General features: G+C 39.6%; 1 protein-coding gene across 13 annotated transcripts in view; it reads right to left on the bottom strand.

Annotated features, from left to right (window-relative positions):
- LOC131239955 (BTB/POZ domain-containing protein At5g60050) overlaps positions 1–22266 on the bottom strand; it is a 30033-nt gene extending 7767 nt beyond the window's left edge. For 3 of the 13 annotated variants that reach the window (XR_009168524.1, XR_009168525.1, XM_058237914.1), the window contains exons 1-2: positions 21277–22265; positions 16715–17682 (exon numbers count right to left, since the gene is read on the bottom strand). Coding sequence is in view for 5 of the 13 variants with exons in the window: in XM_058237914.1 (XP_058093897.1) it covers positions 16717–17682; positions 21277–21852 (1542 nt within the window). In the remaining 8 variants the exon portion in view is untranslated. Of the gene's footprint in view, positions 1–1730; positions 3510–3533; positions 3901–16443; positions 17683–21276 lie in introns of those variants that run through there. The other 10 variants (XM_058237918.1, XM_058237917.1, XR_009168528.1 and 7 more) reach the window with 9 other exon arrangements.
- Between the last annotated feature and the right edge of the window lie 3206 nt (positions 22267–25472).

The raw sequence follows: 25472 nt of genomic DNA, 5'->3' as shown, positions 1-25472 counted from the left end.
GTGACTGGATATAAGGGGAATAGGAGCTAACCAAATGAGGCTTACCAGTCATGTGGGAGGTAGCTCCAGAGTCAATTACCCAGGAAGTAGAGGATGTAAGAAGAGCAGTGCTTGACTGAGCTATAGAGACTCTGGAAGTATCAGGGACCTCACGTACATGCAGTTGCATTAAGGCATTGTGCCTCACATGACAAGAGAACAGAATCACCTGCGATAGATTTCTCTGCAGATGACTCTTGAGTTTTCTCGGAACTAGTGAAGACACCGCCAACCACTGATACACCCACCCAAGATGGGCGGCCAACAAGATCCCAGCATCAATCAACAATATGGTTGGTACCCCCAGAATGAGTGTAAATGCAAGGTCCATCACGTCCACATCCTCGGCCACGACTACGACGTCCTCGATCGATATCATGAACCTGCTCCGGGTACTGGAACCAAACTCTCGATCGATATCATGAACCCTGCTCCAGGTACTTGAACCAAACTCTCGTCCACGTCCCTGAACAACCCATGTTGGGACTCTAGAGTCATGGCTAAATGAAGACCAGACTCCAACAGTATATGCAGATTGATCTGATGAAACAGAGGGAGAAGCAAAAGATGTGGTCACCCTTTGACACATGGCATAAATGGCGGTAAGAGGGAGATGATCCATGACAATGATTTATCTTTGAACACCATGATACTCAAGGTTGAGACCAGAAAGGAACTGCATGATTCTAGTTTCTTCACGTTGCTTCCATGCATGTTAGTAATACATAGTACAATGGGAAGGAAGAGAATGATAAAGATCCAACTCATCCCACATACCCCAAAGAGTTGAAAAATACTCCTTTAAGGATCTTGAATCTTGTTGAAATTTCCTAATGTCGGAGGTCTAAAAAATTATGAATACATTCTGGGCTTCTAAATACATATCATGAAGGGTGTCCCATATCCTTTTGGAAGACATTAAAAACTTGACGGAATTACTCACAGTAGAATCCATGTTAAGTAGCCAACCATGACTTGGTAGTTTTGGTAGTATTGAAATTTCCATCTGTAGGATCCGAAGCTTTATCCAATATGTAAGAGAGTTTGTCTCTTCCCCCTAAAAAAAACTTCATTGATTAGGCCTACTGTAAATAATTGTTTGACCATTGTGATCAATAAGGGATGGGATTCCAAAGATCCCATACCTGATCCAGAAGGAGTTTTGTCCTCCATAAGGGTCCACAAACACAAACCCCAAGAAAACACAACAGAAGGGGCACACACAGCAGGAAGAGGACCAGATTTACACAATTTGGGTTCTAGATGATTCACTAGAGGTCCATAAATAACTTCAGAAGGAAAATCCAGCAAAATTCATCACATACGGACCAAAGAACATGTAAACAACACTTCCACAAGGATTAGATATACACCGCATGTTCTGGTGTATAGTCAAGGTCCCCAAGACCCAAAAAGGGTGTTGCCAGTCCACTGGAAGAGGCAAAAAAGCATATGAAACTCCCCTTTCATCGGATCTACCTCTTCGAATAGTTAACCATGGTGATTCTAGTCCACCCTATGGAGAAATCCATGAAACAACTCCATAGATTTAAGAGAAACCTCAGAAAAACACGGATTTGGGGATTTTCCACCGGATGTGAAAAATGCTCCAAACATGCCTTGAATCCTTCCAAAAAATTCCACAAAAAATTACCATAAATCTTTTAAAAGCAAGCTCTCTCAAACCATACCTTTCCCAATCGAAATCTGTCTGTACAAGTGTATAGTTGTTGATGCCAGCCATATGGTTGTTGAATTCAACAAGAGCTCGTAGCAGTGATCAACGTGAACTATCCCACTCTGATACCAAGTTGGTTTTAGGGGATTTTAGATGAGAAGTAAAGAAAAGAGATGAAGGAAAGAGAAGTATTGAGAGAGAGAGAGAGAGAGAGAGAGAATTTCATTGTGTTAGGGCCACAAGCCCTAGCACACCTTTATTATATGACTAGAAACAGATATACATGCTATAAGAGAGCACACAACACTATGCAAACTCGCACACCCAATGCATACACTAAGTACAAAATTTAGTTTACACAATGTAGCTTTCCTTTATTTTCAACCATTTTCATAATTTTTTATATTCTTTAAAAAAAAAAATCAATTTGGGGAAATGGAAATATGGATGAAATGGTAGATGAATACATTCATTTTCACCGCTTTTTTTTATTATTATTAATCATTTTTTTGTAAATTTTTTTACTTTTTATTTTTATTTTTTCATTAAAGTTGGATGCATTGTATTTATTTTTAGTTTTATTCAACCCTAGTTGTTTTGTGAGTTCATATGTTTAGTTGAATGTCCTCATTTTGAATCATTAGATAGTTCAATAGCAAGGTATGCAAAATCGGTTACGTCATAGCCGTTACGTAACGATAACGGTCATAATCGTTGTGTTACGGGGTCGAAACGGCCGTCACAGAAAAACAGGTCTTAACAGCCCTGTAACGGTTTTTTCAAAAAACAAAAAAGGGCCATAACGGCTGATACGGGGACTGTAATGGCTGTTATGGCTCATATCATAACGGTAACAGTGGTGGCTGTTATGGCCACCGTTACTGTTTTGGAACACCTTATTCAATAGTTGATAGATAATCTTATTAATAATACATCATATCAAAATTTTTTAGATAATATATACCAACAATTTATACCTAGAAGACACCACAACTTAACAGTAGGTCAATTTGATATACAACACTCTTACTAAAGAATAGTCCAATACACTCAATGTTGTCCAATTGCATAAGTTGTCCTGAGTGATCTCGGGTGGCTATGCACATACGTGATTGGATAATCACATATGTAGTAGCACATCCCCCTAATATTTTTAAATCAGAAAAATTCTAAAAAATAACGGAAAATAGAAAAAAAAATGAAAAAAAAAAATTATCAAAAAATGTATAAAATTACTGTAGTAATTGGAATTTTGTGTACATATTTCATTTCTATTTTCATATTTTGTTATATTTATTATATTACATTTATTAGACTATTAGACTATAACAAAGTAATAAAAACAATGATACATATACTCAAAATTGTAGAAAAAAAACAACATAGAAATTTTATTGATGACTTGATGTAGAAATACATTGTACAAACTAGTGAAACTACAAACAAATTCAAAATGAGCGATGTATATTGATCCCTAATCAATTGTGGCACATCTCCATCATCATTGGCATCATCATTGTCGTCGTCATTTCCTTTTTCGACTTATACTTCCACTTCTTCTGTTTCTTCGCCATCGGTTTCCATCCATATCTAGTGGTTGATCATCTTCTTCTTGAATCTTCTTTATCTCATCTTCTTCTTGGCCTTGACTGCTACTAGGCCTTGTCTTTTCAGTTTTTGACCTAAACTTTCTCCATGTACCGATCCAAATGCAACATCTTCTACTTGGGCCCATGTTAGGTCCATGCCTGCAAAGCCCGGGTCCTATATATCTTTACAAGCAACTTACCATCTGCATATGGATCATCTAAGTAGATGCGATCATAGAAACTAGGTTTTTCCTGCCTAATTAGGAATCATTCCCGCAACTTTTGATTGTATTGGACAAAGATTAGGTCATTTAGCTTCTTTTGTTTAAGACGATTCCTTTTTTTGGTATGAATTGAAAATCTGTATAACACTTAACTTGAAAGTAAATTAGTGATTACTTTAGATACTTCTAATATTCACTACTCTGAATCTAACAATTGAAAAGTGAATTCAAAATCTTACCGCCTCGAATGTACTCCAATTGCACTCACAACCGCTTGCAGAACATGTGAGGCCGAGAATTTTCTTGGCTAACTTCTTCAATGTTGGACCCTTCCTGTTCAGGTCCACTTCATACATTCCCCACTGGTCAGCTATTTAAATGACAATTAAAGTTAGACTTTATAGTTTATTAAGAAAAAAACTGTGTTAGAGCAACTTTTTAAGTTGTTTCTTGGGATTTCATAGTTCTATGCTGGATGACTGTCTCTTGAGAAAATCCCCATGCGCTTCAAGTAAAGTCTAGAAGTCCAGATATCCTATTCTGTTCATCCTCATTTGGAATCATTCTCTCAAAAACATCAAGAAATCCTATCATATGTGTTGCTTTTGCTTTACTCCGATTGGCAAAAGCAAAGAATACAACAAGATCAAGAATGTAGGCAACCAAATACAAAGAGATGACATTTGGTTGTCTCATCTGTTATCTATTATATCTAATACATGCTTACAATCATACTCTTTATAATTGACGTGTGCCATAAGTTTTGATCTAACCCCCTCCAATGCATCATAAATGTATCTCATTGCTAGCTTCTCATCATGGCCCATCAATTTTAACACACATTAAGAGTTCTAACGATTTTAATGCCCTTGGTACATATGTCAAGAACAATTGCGAAAGGATAGTCTGTTGGACTTACATTCTGCTTTTTTTGGTACCAAGACGGCAAGGCTAATGGGGACATCATGCGCGCGCGCACGCCCCCTACCCTACGCACATACTCAAGGAGGAGGAAGGCCCCACTATCAATCTGGATTGACAACGACATCTATAGAGGACCTCTTAGTTAAGGGGTTGTGCTATGGATCATTGGAGTGGACCCAATCATTATGTAGATCCCACCATTAGATCTCATGATAGTGGCCCACTACCCTAGATGATCTAGGATTTTGAGTTTTGGTTATTATTGCTATTAGAAACATCATGAACGGTTTTGATTGCGTTGACTAGCTGTTATTTTTGTTACTTCGTCTCTAAGTATTAGTGTGTGCACATGGCGTGGCTTTTGGGATTTAAGGTTTTCTTATAAATAGGCAACCCCATGTAGGTTTTTTTCATTGAAGTTTATGAATAAAATTCTGTGTTTTTTTCTTCTCTATTCCTTGGAGTTGAAGGAGCTAATTAGGTGCAAAACCCTCCCTTCCTCGAAGGGCTAACTACTGTCTTGCGAAGCCACAACCATCTCAAATCGTCTCCACCTCCTACACCCCACAGCCTTCCCATCTTCAGATTTATCTTTTCTTTGCACCCAAATTCTCCTTTACAACAGATTTTCAGATTCTGGCCCACCAGGGGGCCAAAACTTCAGTGGAGCACCACGCACACACCAGACCGCGGATTGACGTGAAACTTAGCGTGAGGGTGGACCTCCCCTGGCCGTTTCCAGTTTCATGGGCCCCACACATGTGTGGACAAGAACCCACGCACGTGCGTCTGGGCTAAGTTGCTGTCCACACGTGTGGACTGTCTCAGGTTATTCTCTCCCCTATTTCACTCCTCTCTCGCCTTAAATCCCTAACCCTAACCCTAGATAATCCCAAATTATAAGTTTTTTCTAACTTTTGCAAACCCTAGACTCTCCCCGAATTGAAACATGGTGAATCTCTTGAATTGGGGAACAATCCTCTGCAAGAGTGAATGAATCTTACACTCCTTTGGGCATTGTTTGGTTTATAATTTTATTTGATCCAGCCCTAAACATGTGTAGGCTTGGACCCCCGTAAATTCCCCTTGTTGAATGTTTGATCGTATGTGGGACATAGAATTTTGTGATTGTTTAAAATTGGTATGATCTAAAGCTTGAAATCTTACATGTCATATTTAATTTCATGTCCTGCATCAAATTTGGTATCAGAGCTTAGGTTTTTCATTGGGGAATGCATTACATGTTTAGGGTTTAGTTTATTTATGTCTATTTTGCATCAAGTCTTCTCATATAGGGTTGTTTAGGACCCATCATTCACGATATGGGCTGCTGAATTTTCTGTTGTCAGAAAATTTCCAAATTTCATGGCTGAATTTTCTGTTAACAAATTATTTAGGTAGTTATATTGCTGGAATTTTAGTAGCGTTGTGTAGTTTCTCTCATATAGAGTCCTATAGGATCATTCAATCCCATTTAGACACATATAGTTGTATTAGAGGGTCTTTGAGTTGAGTGAGTAGTTGTATGCCCACACGTACTGGTCACGGTTTTGGCGTGCAACCTACACTAAACATAACGCAATTGCAAGAGTCAATGAACAATATAACTCAGCAGTTTGAGTCATTGGGTAGGCGCTTGGAACAACATATTGATTAACGCTTTGAACAACTTAATGTGCGCGTTACCCAACTAGAGATCTCCGCCCGGGCAAACCCCACCATTGGGGAAGATGCCCAATCTTAAGCAGGTGGTCAGGAGGATAGACAAAGGAATGGAGGTGGCCACGAAATTGGTCATGGGCGGGCACCCGTGCACCCACCCCGCGAGGGGCATCATGATCACTATGACTCAGATGTGCGACTCCTCCAGGGAGTTAAGAGTAGAGGCCCTTACGTTTGATGGTCACTTTGACCCTAAAGCTTTTCTAGATTGGTTGGCGGATATGGACCACTATTTTGAGTGGTACGACATGTCGGATGCTTGTCGAGTTCGATTTGCCAAGATGAAGCTTGTGGGCCAAGCAAAGAAGTTTTGGACTACTGTGGAGCGAAAGAAAGAAAGGTCGAAGGAGCCCCCAATAGTCCGTTAGGGAGAAATGAAAGAAGCTCTTAAGGAAAAGTACCTCCCTTTCTCCTATCACTTGAAGTTGGTTGAAGAATGGCAATCTCTTCGACAAGGTTCCATGAGTGTGGCTGAATACATTGAGAAGTTCGAAGAGTACTTGATCCGGTGTGAAGTCGATGAGGATCCCGTACTCATTCTTGCTCGATTTAATACGGGCATCCATTCTGACATTAGGAGAGAGTTGCTCGCCAAGGACATAGACACTCTTGAACAAATGTATCAAGCAGTGTTGGAGGTTGAGCAATACCTCAAAACACCTGTGTAAAGGCGTTTGAGCCTCGCGATTCTAGCGCTAAGGGCAACCCTTCTGGGATTAAGCCTAGCACTGGATATCAATACAAGCCTTCCAGTAGTGTTCAATCTGGGCCCAAGGATGATAAGGGTAAAGGAGTTGTCGGGTCTAGCTCACGCAAAAATGATGCGACTAGTTGTTTTAGATGTCAGGGGTTTGGTCACTTTGCCCACCAATGTGGCATGAGAGAGGGCACCAAGGTGTTTCTTATTGATGGGCAAGTAGAAGTAGTGCACCCAGAAAGTAACGATGAGGATGAAGAATATGAGCCAGCAGAAACCCCTAGTGATGAGGAAGAGGGAGAGCAAGAGTCTGCGACCCTTGTAGTTGTGCATTGCGCCTTTGCACAAGCAAAGAATACCGACGATTGGCGTTGCAACACGACCCTCTATACTCACGCAAAATGTGGTGATAAGAGCTAGAAGATGATTGTGGATAGTGGTAGTTGTACCAACGTGGCATCAACTGGCATTGTGAGTCGTTTGGGCTTGAAGCTTGAAGCCCATCCTCAACCCTATAGAGTGTCTTGGGTTGATAAAACTTCTAGTCCAGTCTTGCATTATTGTCTTGTTCCTATTCAGTTTGGATCATATAAAGTCACACTTTGGGGTGATGTTGTCCCTAGGAAGCCTATTGATCTTGTCCCTATGTCCCTGTCCCATAGGTAATCAAAGTCTGCAGAGTCCTTTGCACATCACATTCATTCATTGCATCAAGAAATCAGGCGAAAGATCAATACTAGTAATGAACATTACAAAATTTCTGCAGACCAACATAAACAATTCAAGGAATTCAATGTAGGAGACTGTGATGGTCCGCATCAGGCTCGAACGGTACCCTCAGGGAGCCATTCGTAAATTACACGCGCGTAGCGCTGGACCATTTAAAATTATAAAACGAAACGGTCTCGATGCATATGTGGCAGATCTTCCACCTTTCATGGGAATTAGTTCCACATTTAATGTGGAGGATCTAGTTGCGTTTCAGGGGACCACTGATACATTGTCCAGCCTTGCACTGAATCATCCTGATTCCCCAGACCTTTCCCTTGATTCATGGCCTCTTGCTGACCCATCTTCCCAGCTTCTACCTCCCATACCTACCCTTCCCACACCCAGAGAGGATATGGAGGATATTCTGGACCATCAGATATTATTGACGTCGGACGGCGGATTTCGAAAGTTCTTGGCCAAGTGGAAATCACGCCCAACTTCAAACAGTGTGTGGCTCACTGAGGAGGAGCTTCAGAGACTTGATCCTGACATCTTGGAGCGGTTCAGGAGTTTTGTTTCGACAGTGGCGAAATTTTTCAGCCGGGGAGAGTTGATGGGGACATCATGCGCACGGGCACACCCCCCACCCTACGCACGTACTTAAGGAAGATGAAGGCCCCACTATCGATCTGGATCCACGACGACATTTATGGAGGACCTCTTAGTTAAGGGGCTGTGTTATGGATCATTAGAGTGGACCCGATCATCATATGGATCCCACCATTAGATCTCATGATCGTGGCCCACTACCCTAGATGATCTAGGATTTTGAGTTTTGGTTATTATCGTTATTAGAAACATCATGAATGGTTTTGATTGTGTTGATTAGTTGTTATTTTTGTTACTCCGTCTCTAAGTATTAGTGTGCGCACATGACGCGACTTTTGGAGTTTAGGGTTTTCTTATAAATAGGCAACCATATGTATTTTTCCATTAAAGTTTATGAATAAAATTCTGCGTTTTTTTCTTCTCTATTCCTCGGAGTTGAAGGAGTTAATTAGGTGCAAAACCCTCCCTTCCTCGAAGGGCTAACTACTGTCGTGCGAAGCCACAACCATCTCAAATCGTCCCCACATCCATCATCTCTCACAGCCTTCCCATCTTCAGATTTATCTTTTCTTTGCGCCCAAATTCTCACTTACAGCAGATTTTCTGGTTCTGGCCCACCAAGGGGCCGGAACTTCGGCGGAGCACCACGCACACATCGGACCACGGATCAACGTGAAACTTGGCGTGAGGGTGGACCTCCCCTGGCCGACCAACCCCTAGCTGGCCGTTTCTAGTTTCGTGAGCCCCACACACGTGCGGACAGGAACTCACGCACGTGCGTCTGGGCTGGGCTGTTGTCCACACGTGTGGACTGTCTCAGGTTATTATCCCTCCCCTATTTCACTCCTCTCTCGCCTTAAATCCCTAACGCTAACCCTAAATAATCCCAAATTTCAAGTTTTTTCAACTTTTGCAAACCCTAGACTTTCCCCGAATTGAACATGATGAATCTCTTGAATTGGGGGAACAATCTTTTGCAAGAGTGGATGAATCTTACACTCATTGGGCATTGTTTGGTTTATAATTTTATTTGATTAACCCTAAACGTGTGTTGGCTTGGACCTCGTAGATTCCCCTTGTTAAATGTTTGATCGTATGTGGGACGTGGAATTTTGTGATTGTTTAAAATTGGTATGATCTAAAGCTTGAAATCTTGCATGTCATATTTAATTTCATGTCCTGCATCAAAGGCCTGCTATTCCAATTGACTAACAATGCAAAAGCTTCCAAGCTTAGGTAGTTTTTATTATAATTATTATTTTTGCATATAACATTTGTAGTGTTAAAAAGGTCATTGCAAATTGGGTGATGCAAGGCTAAAGCAAATTACATCCAATGTGTTTTCTCATGTTATGGAGTAGGACATGTTTCACGATGTCCCGTATCCATTACGATATGGGCGTATCGGCCGATACGTAACGATAACGGCTGTTACGGGCCAAAAGAAAAAAAAAAAAAAAAAAAGAAAAAGCATGCCTTTTTTTTATTTCTTTTTTTCTTCTTCTTCTCCTTCTCGCCCTGCTACGGCTGCGGCTGCGGTCTTGCTGCGGGCCTCTTCTTCCTTCTTCTTCTTCTTCTTCTTCTTCTTCTCTCTCTCTCTCTCTCTCTCTCTCTCTCTCTCTCTCTTCTTTCCTTCTTTGTATTTTCGGTTTCCCTCTCTCCCGTCTTTTTCGTCTGAAATCGGAAGCCGATTGACTGGTGTACCACACACCAGCTATAGCTATATAGCTACTGTAGGTACGTGTCATGCTAAAATGAGCACTGACACTCCTTGAGCTCTGAGTTGTACGAACGGTTCAAAGGAGACCAAAGTTACATGGGCACCACAGTGATGTATTTGTTATATCTACACCGTTCATCTATTTTTAGATATTATTTTAGAGCATTACCCAAAAAATGAAACATATCCAAAGATCTTCTGGACCACACCAAAAATAGCAGCAGAGATAATGATTTTCACAGTTAAACAATTCGTAGGCCCACCATAATGTTTATTTTCCATCCAATCTGTTCATAAGGTCAAAAAGACCTGAATGAAGAGGAAAAACAAATTTCATATTGATCCAAAACTTCTGTGATCCCAAAAAGGGTTTCAATGGTAGACGTTCAATCCCCCACTGCTTTTTGCAGTGTGGTCTACTTGATAATTAGATCTGTATTATTTTTAGTGTCAAGCCTAAAGACGAGCTCGTCAAATGAATGGACGGTTTAGATATAACACGTACCTCATGATCATACCCACAGGACTTACTGAAGTCAATACAGGTATGTCATTGAGGTACACCATCTAATCCGCTTTCAAAGAAATGTGCATGGGACGCTTTTGTGCACGTGCCGCGTGGCCCCACCATGATGTATATATTTTATCCATGCCGTCCATCCATTTTGCCACATCATTTTAGGTCATGATCCAAAAAATTAGTAAGATCCAAATCTCAGGTGGACCACACCATAGGAAACAGTGGTTATAGAATGCTCACCATTAAAAATTTCTTAAGGTCCACTGTAATGTTTACTTTTCATCTAACCTGTTAATTGGGTCACATTGACATGGATGAAGGGAAAACACACATGTCAGCTTGATTTAAAACTTTTGTAGGCCCCAATAAATTTTTAATGGTGGACATTTAATTATTGTTGTTTCTTATGGTGCAGTCCACCTGAGCTTTGGATCTGCCTCATTTTTGGGCTCATGCCCTAAAATTATTTGGCAAAATGGATGGACGGTGTGGATATAACACATTCATCACGAGTGGGGCCAAAAAAACTTTGACACTCGTGTGCTACACTTCACAATTCGAGTCCCGCCTAATTCGGGCCCTTAAAAAATTGTACACGAGACATGTATTAACTTAAAATTTACCAATTAAATTATGGACTGTAATTGCTAATTCACAATGCCAAAATCAAATTGTTTGAATAGTTTTAATTGTTAATTTGTGGACGCTTATTTTTTAAAATAAGGCCTTTTGATTTTTTTCATAATTCACTATCCAATAAATGTCGACCAATTCATAAGTGGGATAATGCCAATAAACTGCATGAATTTGAGGCTGATTTGGGGCATGGATTGGTCCTCCAAGTCAGCCCCAAATTGGCAACGCCATCTACCTGTATTTAATTTCATTTTTCTAAAGAACTATTGGGAGAAATGATATCAAATTGTTACGTATATAAATTAGATATTTATAAAATTAAATATATGAATTTTGTAGTCAAATTCAAGTTATCTGGTTCATAAATTCATCTGACAGTCCAATACAACTTCTCACCAAAGAGTGGACCGTTACACCACCATAAACATGTTCCAATTTATAAATGAATGCATATTTGGAATGCTTAGAATATTCCGGATTTAATCCATATTTTTTCATATTTTTTTGGCAAAAAAAAAAAAGCACCATTACGGGCTGTTACGCCCCCCCGTATCGCCGTTACACTCCCATATCCGTATCGGTATCGGAGGGCACGTTACGCCAACCGATACCGATACAGGATACCTTGACATGTTTATACATAAATATCATGCATTTTTCTAGCATGTTTCTCTACGTACTCCATGATTTCTTTTCGGATCGTTGGAGTAACAATAGGATATGGTCTTACATTTGATCCTGGCATGTGTGTAAGGTATTGCTTGTGCCGTCCAATCCCATCGGCATTTACAAAGCAAAAAAACTCACACACTATATAAGACTTTTCGATAGCACTACGGTACCCATACTTCCAACTGGGGTCATTGCACTTGGGTTTCAAAGAAGAATTTTAGAAAGAAGAAGACACGATGAAAGCTTCTAGTTCTAGTCTACTAGTTATACTCTTGTACGAGAGAGAGAGAGAGAGAGAGAGAGAGAGAGAGAGAGAGAGATTGTCTTGATTCTTGAACCCGTAGTTGTAGTCTTGACCCTCTTAACTTGTAGGAGTTCTAGGCTTCTAGACTTGTAGAGTTGTAGTTGTAACCTGAAAGAGTGAGTCTTGAATCTCTTGATTGTTGATTCTTTTATTCTTGAAAGAGAATCTAGGACTCTTGATTCCTTTAAACTTGAAAGAGTGAAATTTGAGTCTTGATTCTTGAAAAAAAATAAAAAATGATGAAACTTGAAAGAGATCATGAGTCTATGACTTATGAGAGAATGAGATTGAGAGTAAGAGCTAAGAGAGTTAAGAAAGAATGAGTGAGAGAGAGTCTTGAACTCTTGATTCTTGATCTTGAAAGAGTGAGGAGTCTTGAATTGATTCTTGAATAAGATTAGAGAGACGAATGAGATTAGAGTTTACGAGAGAATGAGAGATTGTATATTAGAGAGAGAGAGAGAGGATTTATTTTTTTATTTTATTTTTTATTTTTTATTTTTTATTATTTTTTTTTTTTTTTTTTTTTTTGAGGCGAATTCTCAATGGTTAGACATAAAAGTGGCTTATGTGATCATGCCATCATGGTAATTGTGGTCCAATATCCCAAATTGCATATGCGATCACATATGACAACACTAGATACACCCAGTATTTTAAATATCAACAATATCGGCCAATATATCCCACGCTATATCTTGTATCCCACTTGTGCGATACGAAATGCACAGGTAGTGCGATATATCCCACATGTTCGATCTGGTGAGCATTTTCGAATTTTAATTATTTTATTTTCTGTAAATCATGTTAAATTAGTGTCAAATTGTAGAAAATCCATGACAAATCATGGATAGAGAGCTTTGATTTCGAGATTTGGAGGAGATGGGCCAAGTTGTGGAAAATTGAAAAAAAAAACAAAATTTCCCAATTTCTCGCAAATCATTTGCAATCTGTGTCCAAACATAAAATCAAACATGTATGTAATCTAATCTAGTGATTCTTCTTTTGCTTTTGAATGTATTTCTTCTATTTCCACACATCTTCCTACATTTATAAATTATATGAATAGACATTGAATATACTTGCATCAATTCAGTTAGACAATGCATAGATTATGACCCCATACAAAGAAAACATATTATGTGTACTTGTTTTTTGTAATGTTTTGGTTTACAAGTGTATAATGATGTCTTTTTAACAATCACTAAAGTTTCATTGAAAAATTCGACCAATTTCCCAATGTTTCCCCATTTTTACAACAACAACGATACAACCAATATATCCCATGTGATAACCGATACGTATCCGTATCCCAAGAACGCGATACCGATATTTCGAACACTAGATATACCAATAATTACATTGTATAAAGAAAGAATTTTGGATATCGCATTTTTACCTATTTTTCTAATTTTTTTAAATATTTATTTGGCTAAAAAATCTATCCAATACAAGGCCAATATTGATATGCGGCACTGTATCGTATAAGTTTTTGGATGGGCCGATATGCCAAATGATGCCGATATTCAGGACCATGGTATGTATATCCAAACAGTGCAAAAGATGGGTCACCCCACAAGGATTACCTTGTTAAAATCAGACTAATACACTTGTTAAGTGGGCCACCCTTGAACCTTGAATCAGAACATTAGTTTCTTGATGATTCAATGCCATCGCATTGCCCACCAAATGGATCATCCTGATTTTTCCCTCAGGAGATTGTCCTACAAAGGTGACACATGAGTGGGAAAGTGAGCAAACCATCAGGTGGGACTCACCATGCACATGCCTGATTGTTGGGGCCCACTCAAGTGACTAAACCTTATCATCTAGGCACTGAGTGGTATGGTCATCATATGCCCTGCCTGAATGATGGCCATATCTTGGGCACATGTTTCACATCAGCACATGTAGAGTGAATTCAAAGTTGAAATAAAAGCTCCATGCCCATGTGTTATGTGTGTGAGCCCACTCATCACATCACACAGACCACATGTACATGAGGGCCATTGGTTATCTCCTAAATGAATTGTGAGTTTCAATTGTGACGATTTTGTGATAACCATACATGGGTTGGCAAAAAAAAAAAAAGTCTCTCCTGAGAATTATTGGATTAAAGCCTGGTTTTTCATCAGTTCTAGTATAATTCTGGTAAGTCGACCTGTTTTCGATCAATTTTCATAGTGAGATTTGGAAATGTAAGAGCCAAGACCCTGCTTAGTTGGCCCCACAACTAGCTGGGAACCACCCAATGTGTGGATGCACATGCATCCGGTGTTTTCAATATCAACGATATCGGCCGAGATATGCCACGATATATCTTATATCCCACTTGTGCGATACGAAACGCATAAATAATGTGATATATCCCACATGTTCAATCTAGTGAGCATTTTTTATTTTCGATCTTTTTTTTAATATAAATTATATTAAATTAGTATCAAATTGTTACAAATCCACGATTTTATTTTATTTTTTTCATGTTTTGCATGAAAAATCATGGCTTTGGAGCTTCGATTTTAAGATTTGGAGGAGATGGGCCGGGTTGTGAAAATTCAAAATTTCCCAATTTCTCACAAATCGGTTGCAATCTTTATGTCCAATCATAAAATCAAACGTGTATGTAACCTGATCTAGTGATTCTTCTGTTGCTTTTGAATGTATTGTTTGTGTTTCCACACATCTTCTTACATTTATAAATTATATGAATAGACTCTGAATATACTTGCATGAATTTAGTTTGACAGTGCATAGATTAGGACCCCATACAAAGGAAAACCTATGATGTGCACTTGTTTTTTGTAATGTTTTGATTTCTAAGTGTGTATTGGTGTCTTTTTTAACAATCACTGAAATTTCATTGAAAAATTTGACCAATTTCCCAATGTTTCCCCATGTTTCCAACACATCAATACATTACACCATACAACCAATATATCTCATGCAATAACCAATACGTATCCATATCCCAAGGGTGCGATACGTAACTACTGATATTTTGAACACTGCATGCATCACGACATAGCAATGAATATCATCAAAATCACTCCACAGGCGGCCTCCATAACCCAAAATAAGATTGGCTCGATCTGAACAGCACTTTGTGTGACATTATCGCAAGAATTTCTTATATTTTTAGATAGTCCACAAGATCGCTAAACAGACTTGTTTTACATGCATATCATACTGTTACAGCACATTCTTAAGAAGGAGATGAAGTAGGCAGTTACAAGAAAGGAGGGTAGACATAGTATTAGAAACGATATTTGAAATAACAGCAAATCAGCTTAGAAGCTCTTGGATTAACTTAGGAACTACTATCCAGGCTAGAGTCTAGACCCAAGGCAACCCCTTCAATGTCAATAACTAAGAATGTCTTGATATTTACTGTTTTTCTTGTTTGGATCATCAATAATTCTGATACAAAACCAGGACTTCGGAGAGCACTGTCAATGCATCCAGAGTTGCATTTGTACATATCCTCTGTATATTATTTTCAAAGCCCTTTTATCGGTATTACATGACCCTTATTGCTTTGTTCCTGAGGCAATTAATTTTGATGCACATGTTGAGTTAGGTTTTAATCATCTCAACTTTTGTAATTTTAGTATGCAAATTGATTAGGTTTTAGTAATTATATCAGGCAATGTAATCAATGTAACTTATCAACAAAACCACTGGATGTTTCGAACCTTGACTCCTCTAACAAGGAAACAAAATCTTCGAGGCTCTGTGTGCATAGGTAAGAGATTGCACTGGCAAAATCACCCTATACCGATGGTGGTCTGGAAAAAAAGAGGTGAATAGACAAAGACCTTGTCAAAGGTTTCTCACATCCTCCTCACTAGCGCCTCAAATCACCAAAATGGGCGAGATGCACTAATCTAATATCATCATTCTCATCTCTTAAGATCACTCAAATAATTTCTCCTCTCAAGATCACTCAAATAATTGATTGATATGGATTACCAAGAGAGCTCCCGGATTCCTATTCTACTGTAAAGAAAGGAAATGGTTAGTAGGTCTCATCATCATCATCATCTAAGCCTTATTCTACTTAATTGGGGTTGGCTACACTACTCCTGTTCCATTCGGATCATGATGGAAGTTATGGCATAAGTTTGGCGCCAGCTGCCAACCTGATGCAACGCCCCTCCTTTATCTGGGCTGGGGCAATGAGAGCACAAAACTCCCACAGCCACAATGTAATAGACTACTAGATAGGTTGGTTACAATCAAGCACTATCTAAAGGTCAATTACATATGTCTATTACAATCCACGAGTTGTTAGTAGGTCTCCTTATTTGTTTTATTTTATTTTTTGAATGGCCAGCCAATCTGAAAAATCCCCATGTATTTCTTAGATAAAACAATCCATTTTCCACAAAAACAGCATGCTTACACTCAATAAAAGGTTTCATTTCTCGAACCCATAATTTCTAATAGCTCAATAGCTCAATATCTCTTGCAAGCTACAGTCTCCAAATTCTCCTACCCTTCAGATTCTCCCTCCTTTACAAGGCCTTCCATTCTTAATAAAAGAATAATACAGGAAATAAACCCAAATACAAACATACTTTTCAGGAGCAAATGGAAAATACAGATATCTCAGATATCCCAGTCAATGCACATCTTTATATCAGAACAGCATGCAAAATGAATAAAATACCTTCAGGTAGGATAATCACAGACAGCAATCTGCAATTGATGAGAATGATCCTGGTCTGCTGAATACCGCCGGACGAAAGCTCTTCTCCACCAGACCTCAAATGCTCGTTGGATGTTGGGACAATCATCTCCTTTGTTCAGAAAACGGTTGAACCAATTCAATAAGATGGCTTGTTGTTGCGCCAATGGCAGTGTAAGAATCGTCTGGCTTAGTCCATCCTCCACCATTTTCTTATCAACGGATTTACAAGCCCTCTTCATCCATCCAAAGTCATCATACAGAGGTTCCAACCATGTGCACAACAAAGAAAACCTCGTATCTTTTGATACCATGATCTGACCTTTTCCGACTGCGATGCAGAGCTGAGCAGTGATCCTGCTGATTTCGTACCGATACATCGCGGGAATCTTTGAATGAAGACTAGCTAGCTCAGTCTGATCCGCCCACAGTTTCACAAACTCATCGCCCATCTTTTTGTCAATCAGAATCTCGACAACCCATTGCATATTGTCGGCTTCACGAGCTATCTCGCCCATTAACATCCCCTGACCACGCTTGCTTTCATCCACACCCGCCACCTCAGATAAACACAGTAAAAGAGAACTGAGGCATTTGTTGCAGACATGATAAAGGGTATCTCTAGAGACACCGAGTTTATTATTGTTGCCTCTATGATGGGTTGAGTCTTCTCTGAGCAATCCTGATATCAGAACTTTCATTTCTCGCCGAGCTTTCTCATCCTTGGCCTGTAGAACACCCATCAGGAGGTGCAAGAAAATGCCATCGGCTCCCGCAGAAGTAGATGGTTCCACTGAAACTCTCTGCAAAATCTCTATGACTGGATCATGCAGCTGAAGTTGACCAAGGACTGATATGACTTTCTCCTCTTCATCCTCTGTCCATGGAGCGGCTTCCAAATACTCCAGGCATGCCTTAATTCCCACATCAAACATGATAGCTACAACCACCTGCGGCACACATGTTAATGAGAATTTGCCATAACAAACAACAGGAAGAAGAGAAGATTTCCATCATTCAATAAGGAACCAATGAACTCTTTTGAAGAGGTCTGTATACAACAAAGTTGGAATCCTGATTCCACCTGTCCAATTACCAAAGCTAATTTCAGTCTTATCATTCTGAATGAGAATTATAGGCGGCATCAATTAATGTTTATTAATCAGGCCCCACACTACATATGGTCTAGCAGAATTTATGGCCCTTGATAGAGTGGAATGGCGGAGCAGGATTGATGCAGGATACATGATTTAATCCTAGCATGCAACATGGATATTATGAAAGAGTCCATAAAGTAATTCAATTAACAAAATATGCTAACCCACCGCGTAATTAAGAGTAAATAATAGAAAATAAAATCTGATTTAACCTAAATCACATACCCGCATGCTAAGAAATCACATAAATCAATTAAAATTAAGCCCAATAGAAAGATAGAACTTCCAATTTAGCATAGGCACGTTCCACACTCAAGGGACTGACTTGTAGGTTCTATGATTAGGGTTAGGAAGGGAAAAAAACTGAAATTTGAAAAATTATAGTTCATGCGAATTGAGAATTTTGGAATTGGGGTTACTTAGAATTTGGGGAAAATATGAAATTACAAATAAATTGTGTGAATTGGTTAAGGGGATTGATGGATTTAGGTATTGGTAGAGGGGAATTAAGGTTTTGGATGAAGGGAAGTTAGAAATTTTGGGGTCTTCAATGGTTAATTTCGGTTGGGGTTATAGTTGGATGATGAAAAGTTAAAGAAAAAGATGATTTGGATGGTTTTGGATAGAAAGGGAAAAAGAGAGATGAAGTTTTTGGAAAAATGTCTCTTTTGGATAGAAAGGAAGACAGAATGAAGATGATAGATGGAAGCCTTGTACCTCCATTAAATGGGGAATGGAATCACACCACACCCAAGCCCCAAATCACATGGAGTATTATTCAAATCACATGAAGAAGAGAAAGCACAACTTTTTTTTTTTTCCCCTCAAAATAATGGCATTGGGCTCCACACACCCCATTTTCTCTTTTATAGTCTCAGAAAAGACCTTTTAACAAAAAGATGCCCTCGAATAAGATTATCAACATAAACACGCTTAATAAATTAAAAGTTGTTCCTAACTCCATGATGTCAACACAAATATATGTTATACCAAAAATAACGAAGCATATAAATAATCTAAACAACTAAACTATTTCATAGCCCATGGGGGTCCACGATCAAGATGTCCGATGATGATGATCCAACAGTCCGATCATCATATCCATCGAGCTCCTACATGCAGCCCACGTGCATCTTTCCAGTGTGGGGTCTTCAAATATGCACAAACATGCACGTGGAGCATACAACGTGGCTAGGAATGTGAATTGGGCCAAGTGGGCCCCATGTAATGACCGTCTAGCCATAAGGAGACTGGCTCAGGCCTCCTCCTTTGGTATGATGCTTGGATGTCCTTATCAAGGATTTATGTAGCTGACCCGGTGACGACGACGCAAGTTAATGTCCATTGTTCAAAGAGAAAAATCACGGGCAGTGTCATAGTCTATAGTACACATTGTACAATTGGCAGGTCAACGATGTGAGCATGCCATAACATCAACAAAAGCAATCCATAGACAAACTATACACTAAATAATATATTATTATCAATATTCGGTTGGGTTTTGATGTACAACCAAACATAAGAGAAGGAGGAACTGAAAAGGGAGTAAATTTCTGTCATTACAAGAGAAAATCATGAGTAATGTTTGTAGTTTAGTACAATTAGCAGGTTGACTATAAGAGTGTAACGTAATGCCAACAAAAGCAATCCATAGCATACCAACAGGTCAAACAGCAAACTATATGCCAAGTACATTAGGTTGTGTTTGAGTGTACTGCCAAATCATTATTTATAGGTAGCAATTAGCATACTCAAACCTCTGTATTCAGGGTGGTGTGGAAACTGAACTACATAAAAAAGGCTTCTACTTGCGTACCTTTTCAGACCCAAATCACACGTGAGGCAAGAAGAGGAACTCCATTCTTATCTCAAACAAAACTTGGCGGTAGCCCATCCCGTAGCCTAGAAACCAAGAAAGCCCAAATTTAACCTTATTGATTGATATCTTATGTTGCTATGGTGGGTCCTGATACAACATGAGACTACGGTGCTAACTCTGCTCTCTAGTTAGCTTGGTTTGTGTCCACCATTATAAACAATGGTCTAATGCAGGTCCCACTGTCTAAATATTCAAAGAATCTTTGAGTCCAATTACCTTAAAGAAGATAACATATAAAAGGAAAGAAAACAATTCCCTATTTTGGCCAATCCCATGATAACAAAACTGAATATTCAAGGGGATCAAACTTCCAAAACTCTTATTAATTTTCTTATTGGGGAAGACAAATCAAATGATATCTACAATACATGCAAGGTGCAACCATCCATGTTGACCCTAACCCTAACTCTAACCAAACCTAAACAAGTTAGTTTCCTACCCAATTCGACCATGTAGTTTGTACATGCGAATGGCAGGATTTGTATGGGTATGTATCACTCACTCATTTAAAAAGAAAAATTAAAACCTTGTCCTCAAGGGTTGAAGACTGGAAACCTATTTGATAGTGGATTTCATGACTTCTACCTCGCAATTTGTCGAGTAACTAAAAGCTATTTTTCCTAACCCAACTCAAACCACATGCCCCCCCCCCCAAAAAAAAAAAAGAAGAAGAAAGACTTTTCCCTAAATGGTAGATGTCAGGAAACCTATCTAAGAGTAGATTCTGAGATTGCTAGTAGCAATTTGTCAAGTAACCTATCCCCTTTATGTCTGTCTAGCTGATCACTCCATCAGACCCTATAAAATTGCAATTTAGCCTTGCATTGGTGGCCTGGAACGAGTTTCTCATCACAATCCAAACATAATTCTCCTCCTCTCTGCCATCTTAGCAGGCAAGGGCATATTGCTGGGGGAAGAATCTCATCTAACCAGAGACGCCTTGGAGTGAGCATAACCACTCCCTTACTTGAGTGGCACTCTCATGGAATTGAGCCAGTTCAAAAGCTTGCATCAATGACTTATGATGCAGGATTTCAACCTTGAAGCAAATCTCATCTTCCAAGCCTGATATGAAACAACCACAAACAGCTCTGAGAACACCATGTGTGACTAGCCAACTGCACCAAACATGTCTGATATTTGAGTACAGATGCAATTCAACGTGAATTGAAGAGTATGCAAATTGGGGTGACCCAACTTGAATGCACAATGCCCCTAACAGTCAGCCCCATCCATTGAAACCTTGGAGTGCGTCACCCACAAGATGCACCGACACCATTGAAACCATCAAATTACCAAATGTAGTCGCCAGGAAAAGAATGCTTCTGGACGGGAAAATCTCAACAAACAGGCGCCTATCCAAACCAATGGTGATCTGGGGTGCATTAAAACACGCTCACAGTTCCTAACAATCCACCAGAAATCAAACCAAAAAAGAAAAAAAAAACCCCAAATAGTAATAAAAACGAACGACTAAAAGACGGAGAAGAAGAAGTGAAAAGCATTACCTTGAGCAGCCCAAGCACTTTAGCAACCTCCTCCTTTGCCAACCTCCTCTTCAAATCCTCCTCCTCACGATACATCAACACCACAGCCTCCACATACACCTCCACGTCATCACACTCGCATATCTCCACTGAATGAGCAGCATCCCGCCGCCCCAGCTTGTCCGCAAAGAATCGGCTGCGGCCTGCCAAGACCTTCCGATGCACGTTCATGGATGTCTTGAAACCTCCGTCTTTGGAGCTGACGGTCAGCTTCACGTCTCCAACACCGCCGCCCCAGCTCGGGTCTTGGAAGGGGGCGTCGGCCAAGATCTTAGAGACTCTTTCCTGCAGCCTACGGCGGTCGGAGTCGGCGTGCTGGTGAAGCTGGTGCTCGGCGGACATCATTTCGAAGAGGGTGGGGCTAGATCGAAGCTTGTCGGTGGATGAAGAGAAGGAAGGAGGAGGAGAAGGCCTGGTGGGAATCCTGGAAGGGGAAAGGGAGAATGATGGGTCGGAGATGAAACCTTGCTTTAGCATTGTTGAGATTTCTCGAGATTTTAGGATGTTTTCTGCAGCCATTGCTTGCATCGCTTGCATCTCTCTCTCTCTCTCTCTCTCTCTCTCTCTCTCTCTCTCTCTCTCTCTCTAACAGTAGATAACTGATACTTCTCTCTCTCCCTCTCTCCTTCACTGAGTAAAGACTACATCTGCACATCTGAGCTCTATCATGCTGGGGTGTTTGTAAGCATTGTTGGAGTTGACCCGTGACTCGGACGAGTTAACTCGGAGATCCAAAATGACATGGACTGAGTCAACTAGTTGTGCAAACCAGGGATACGGAGAAATGATAAGATACCCCCAAAGTGTCACATAGAGAGAATATCCTATCCGTATAAAAGGTAGGCCACACTTGATAATCACGTGATATGAAAATCAGGCCAATATGCATGAATACAACAGGACCCAGAATCAATACCAATACATGCCATGACATAGTATATTGGTCGGGGCTATCCAACCTTTTCTATGTACAGAATATTCTCCATTCTTTTAAAAGGGGCAACGAAGAGGTGGTGTTGGCAAGAAGAGATGATTGTATTATAGCTAAAAGGGGTTATTGCCGCTGTAATGTAATACATACGGAGTATGGGAAAAAATAGGAGAGAGACTGAGAGAAGGCTGCAGTTCGGCAAGTAAATGCTGCATGTCAAGAGAGAAACAGTAATGGCTCCAACATGGTTTGAATGGTACTGACACGAGCTAGCACAACATATGTGTAAACTGGATGTCACGAAGTCAGCACAGTAGGCCCCATAAAGCCTCAGTTGAATAGGCTTCTTAAAATGATACCGATTGTGTAAGTTGCACACAAAGAGGAAGAACTTGGAAGCAAGCTATCTGCATGAATAGATTGAAGGAGATAAATATAGCCTTGGTTGAGGGGCCGGCTGCAACTCAAAAGCTACCTATTTATGCTTCCTGATTTTTATCTTTTATGTTCAAGAAAAGTGGGAACACATCACATGTAATTTTGTTAATATTACAAGGATAAAATTAACCAAATAAAATTTAAAGAAGATCCAACAATTATATCTTGTTGTTTCAGGCATAAGAACTAACTTGGATGGACTTTATCCCGCCAACCAAAGGTAGGTGGAGTTTATTTTTATATGTGAATGGCTAGGGATGAACTAGTCCGAATGAGTTGCATATGGCTCAGCACTAGTCCAACAAGTTAAATCAGATTTAGCATGAACGCTTCCCTAATTCACATGACTTATAAACGAGTCAAGTCCTTGTTTGGCGTCATTTTCAGCACTAAGTGTGCGGGCATGCCAAAATTAAAATTGTGGCTCAATTCAAACCGAACAACTCAGAACCCAAGCGCTAAGATATGCAGACACGTAGTGTATGACCGAGACCTAATGAGATCAGTCACCTATTTAGTCACTCGCTCAATGTGTAAAATTGGATCAGGCGATATTCAAAGAGTGAGGTTTGTCCTCTGATGATGCGTTACACCTTTGTCTTCCATACGAAATGATTTTTCAGTACGGATAAATGGAAATGAGAGAGGGATTTTTATAGGCGATTGTGAAAAGCAGTTGTGCACCTTTCCGACTGATGACCCGAATCTGGTACATGAGAGTGGACTCAAATTACAGTTAAAAGTTACAAATTACTTGGTTACCCTTTAAATATTACACTACGAAATGTAAACATCGAGCTGAAAAGTAAAAAATTACACTAAAAAATGTAATTTACTTGACAAATAAAGTAAAGGATTACACTATGGAATACATTTGACTGATAATTTGAAAGGTAATTAAAAGATAGATTTGGTTTATTTGGGTTGGTATGAGATGATTTTTCTTCTTGCATTCTTCTTGTATTTATAACTTTAATCCAACCATCTAGATCTTTCTCACATTTCGACAATTGTCATAACCACTCAACACTACTTGGCTTTCTAAATGCTTTCCACGTTCTAACAGTTGTTGTAACCATTTAACACTACCGCCTTCTGGAGACTTCCTTGCCACCTGTCCTAGTAGCTATTCCAGGCCTCCTTGTTGACTTGACCGCATTCCATTTGGCCGCTTGATCGAGCTTGTAACGCTTTGAAAATCAGCACTCGAGTACATAGACTCTGGTCTCGAATTTCTAGGAGTTAACTTAATAAAATGCACATGTGTCATCATTCATATTCAATTTTATGTCACACAGATAATTAGAGTTGCGCGATTCAACTTAGTGGAACCAAAGCGAGGCAGAAATAACAAAAATCTATAAATATAGGGTTAAGAGTCAAAAATACAATTCCAATATTGATGATCGCACAAAATGAGGATTATATAAGCCACAATGAACATGCGAAAAAATTTACATATAAAGAACGCCTGGTCGAGGACTCTAACATATCCATGCACAAAACTAAAATAAAAGCAAGGTCTTCTAACTTCACCCGTTGCTCTCAAGACATCACGATGAGAGTGCAAGCCAATCCAAACCTACCCACCGGAGGTCTCGATAGAACTTGCATCAACAATAATGCTTGATTGGTATTTTAAAATATCGTTTTAGGTCGGAGTGAGTAGCTAATTCAGTGGTTTCATTAGTTATAAGTTACACATGTTATCGACTCAATCAGTGCAGTTAATGATAAACAAGTAAACAAGTCATCAAGCATTTCCTAAATACTCTTATTAAATGTACGAATGAGATTATGGAATGATACATGCACCTTACAATCCAACACTCCCTCACAAGCGACTTCAACGCCTATTTCACAAATACTAACACTCCCTCCCAAGTAACTCCAACGCCAAATCACAACTTATCCTAGGGTATGCATGATTATCTAAGTATTATTAATTCCAATTAATACAACAGATTGGCAAAGCTAGGATACTGACGTTATATCACGAGTCCTTATCCGGATCACCTGGCTCGTTACGGCATGTAGCGGCTCATCACCAGTGTCCCTTGATCCAAATTTAAGTATCATCCATTTATATCATAAATCAACGATTCCAAAGATACAGCATGATACCCAAAATGTATGAGGATCAACCCGGTATGGCTCGTCACCCAAACACCAAGTATGATTACTCAGTTTTGAGGTGCAGGCTTGTCACATAAAACCAAATCACTAAAAGGAAAATGACTCGTCACCCAATTCCATTCAAGCTCGGGTCATTCGAACAGTAATTTGACACGGAACCATCGGCCGGGTAATTTGACGGGGGCCATTCGAACAATAATCTTTCACCTCCATTAGTACTCAGTAGTCACTATGGGGAGACTTGTCACCCTAGCATAGGCCAACATCTCGAACACGGTATCCTAAACCACCATACCTGACTCATGAGTCTTAGTGAGATCGTATCGCATTAATGGTTATAGATGAACTCATCCATTGGGAACGGGATATTGTATATTCAATTTAGTCATGTCATACATTGTGAACATACATGATCAGTCAGCTAGTGGACTAATTTGATTTACTTGAGAGAACTCCAATGCAACCAGCATTGGGTACAAGCATCCCGTGTATAGTCCAGATATTATCAGTCGTTCGTGTTTGGCACGAGTCGATCGAACAAGCATAGGGTGGCTAATCTAACTTGGGTCACCCCTTGGTTTGGGTGATTTACCGACTGACCTAACATCGTAAGCAATTATAAACATCGCTAAAGACTAACAATTCATCAAAC

The sequence above is a fragment of the Magnolia sinica genome, chromosome 3 (genome assembly GCF_029962835.1).
Source record: "Magnolia sinica isolate HGM2019 chromosome 3, MsV1, whole genome shotgun sequence".
NCBI lineage: Eukaryota > Viridiplantae > Streptophyta > Magnoliopsida > Magnoliales > Magnoliaceae > Magnolia > Magnolia sinica.
The sequence above is the reverse complement of the archived record's forward strand: the minus strand, read 5'-3'. Positions and strand labels throughout refer to the sequence as shown.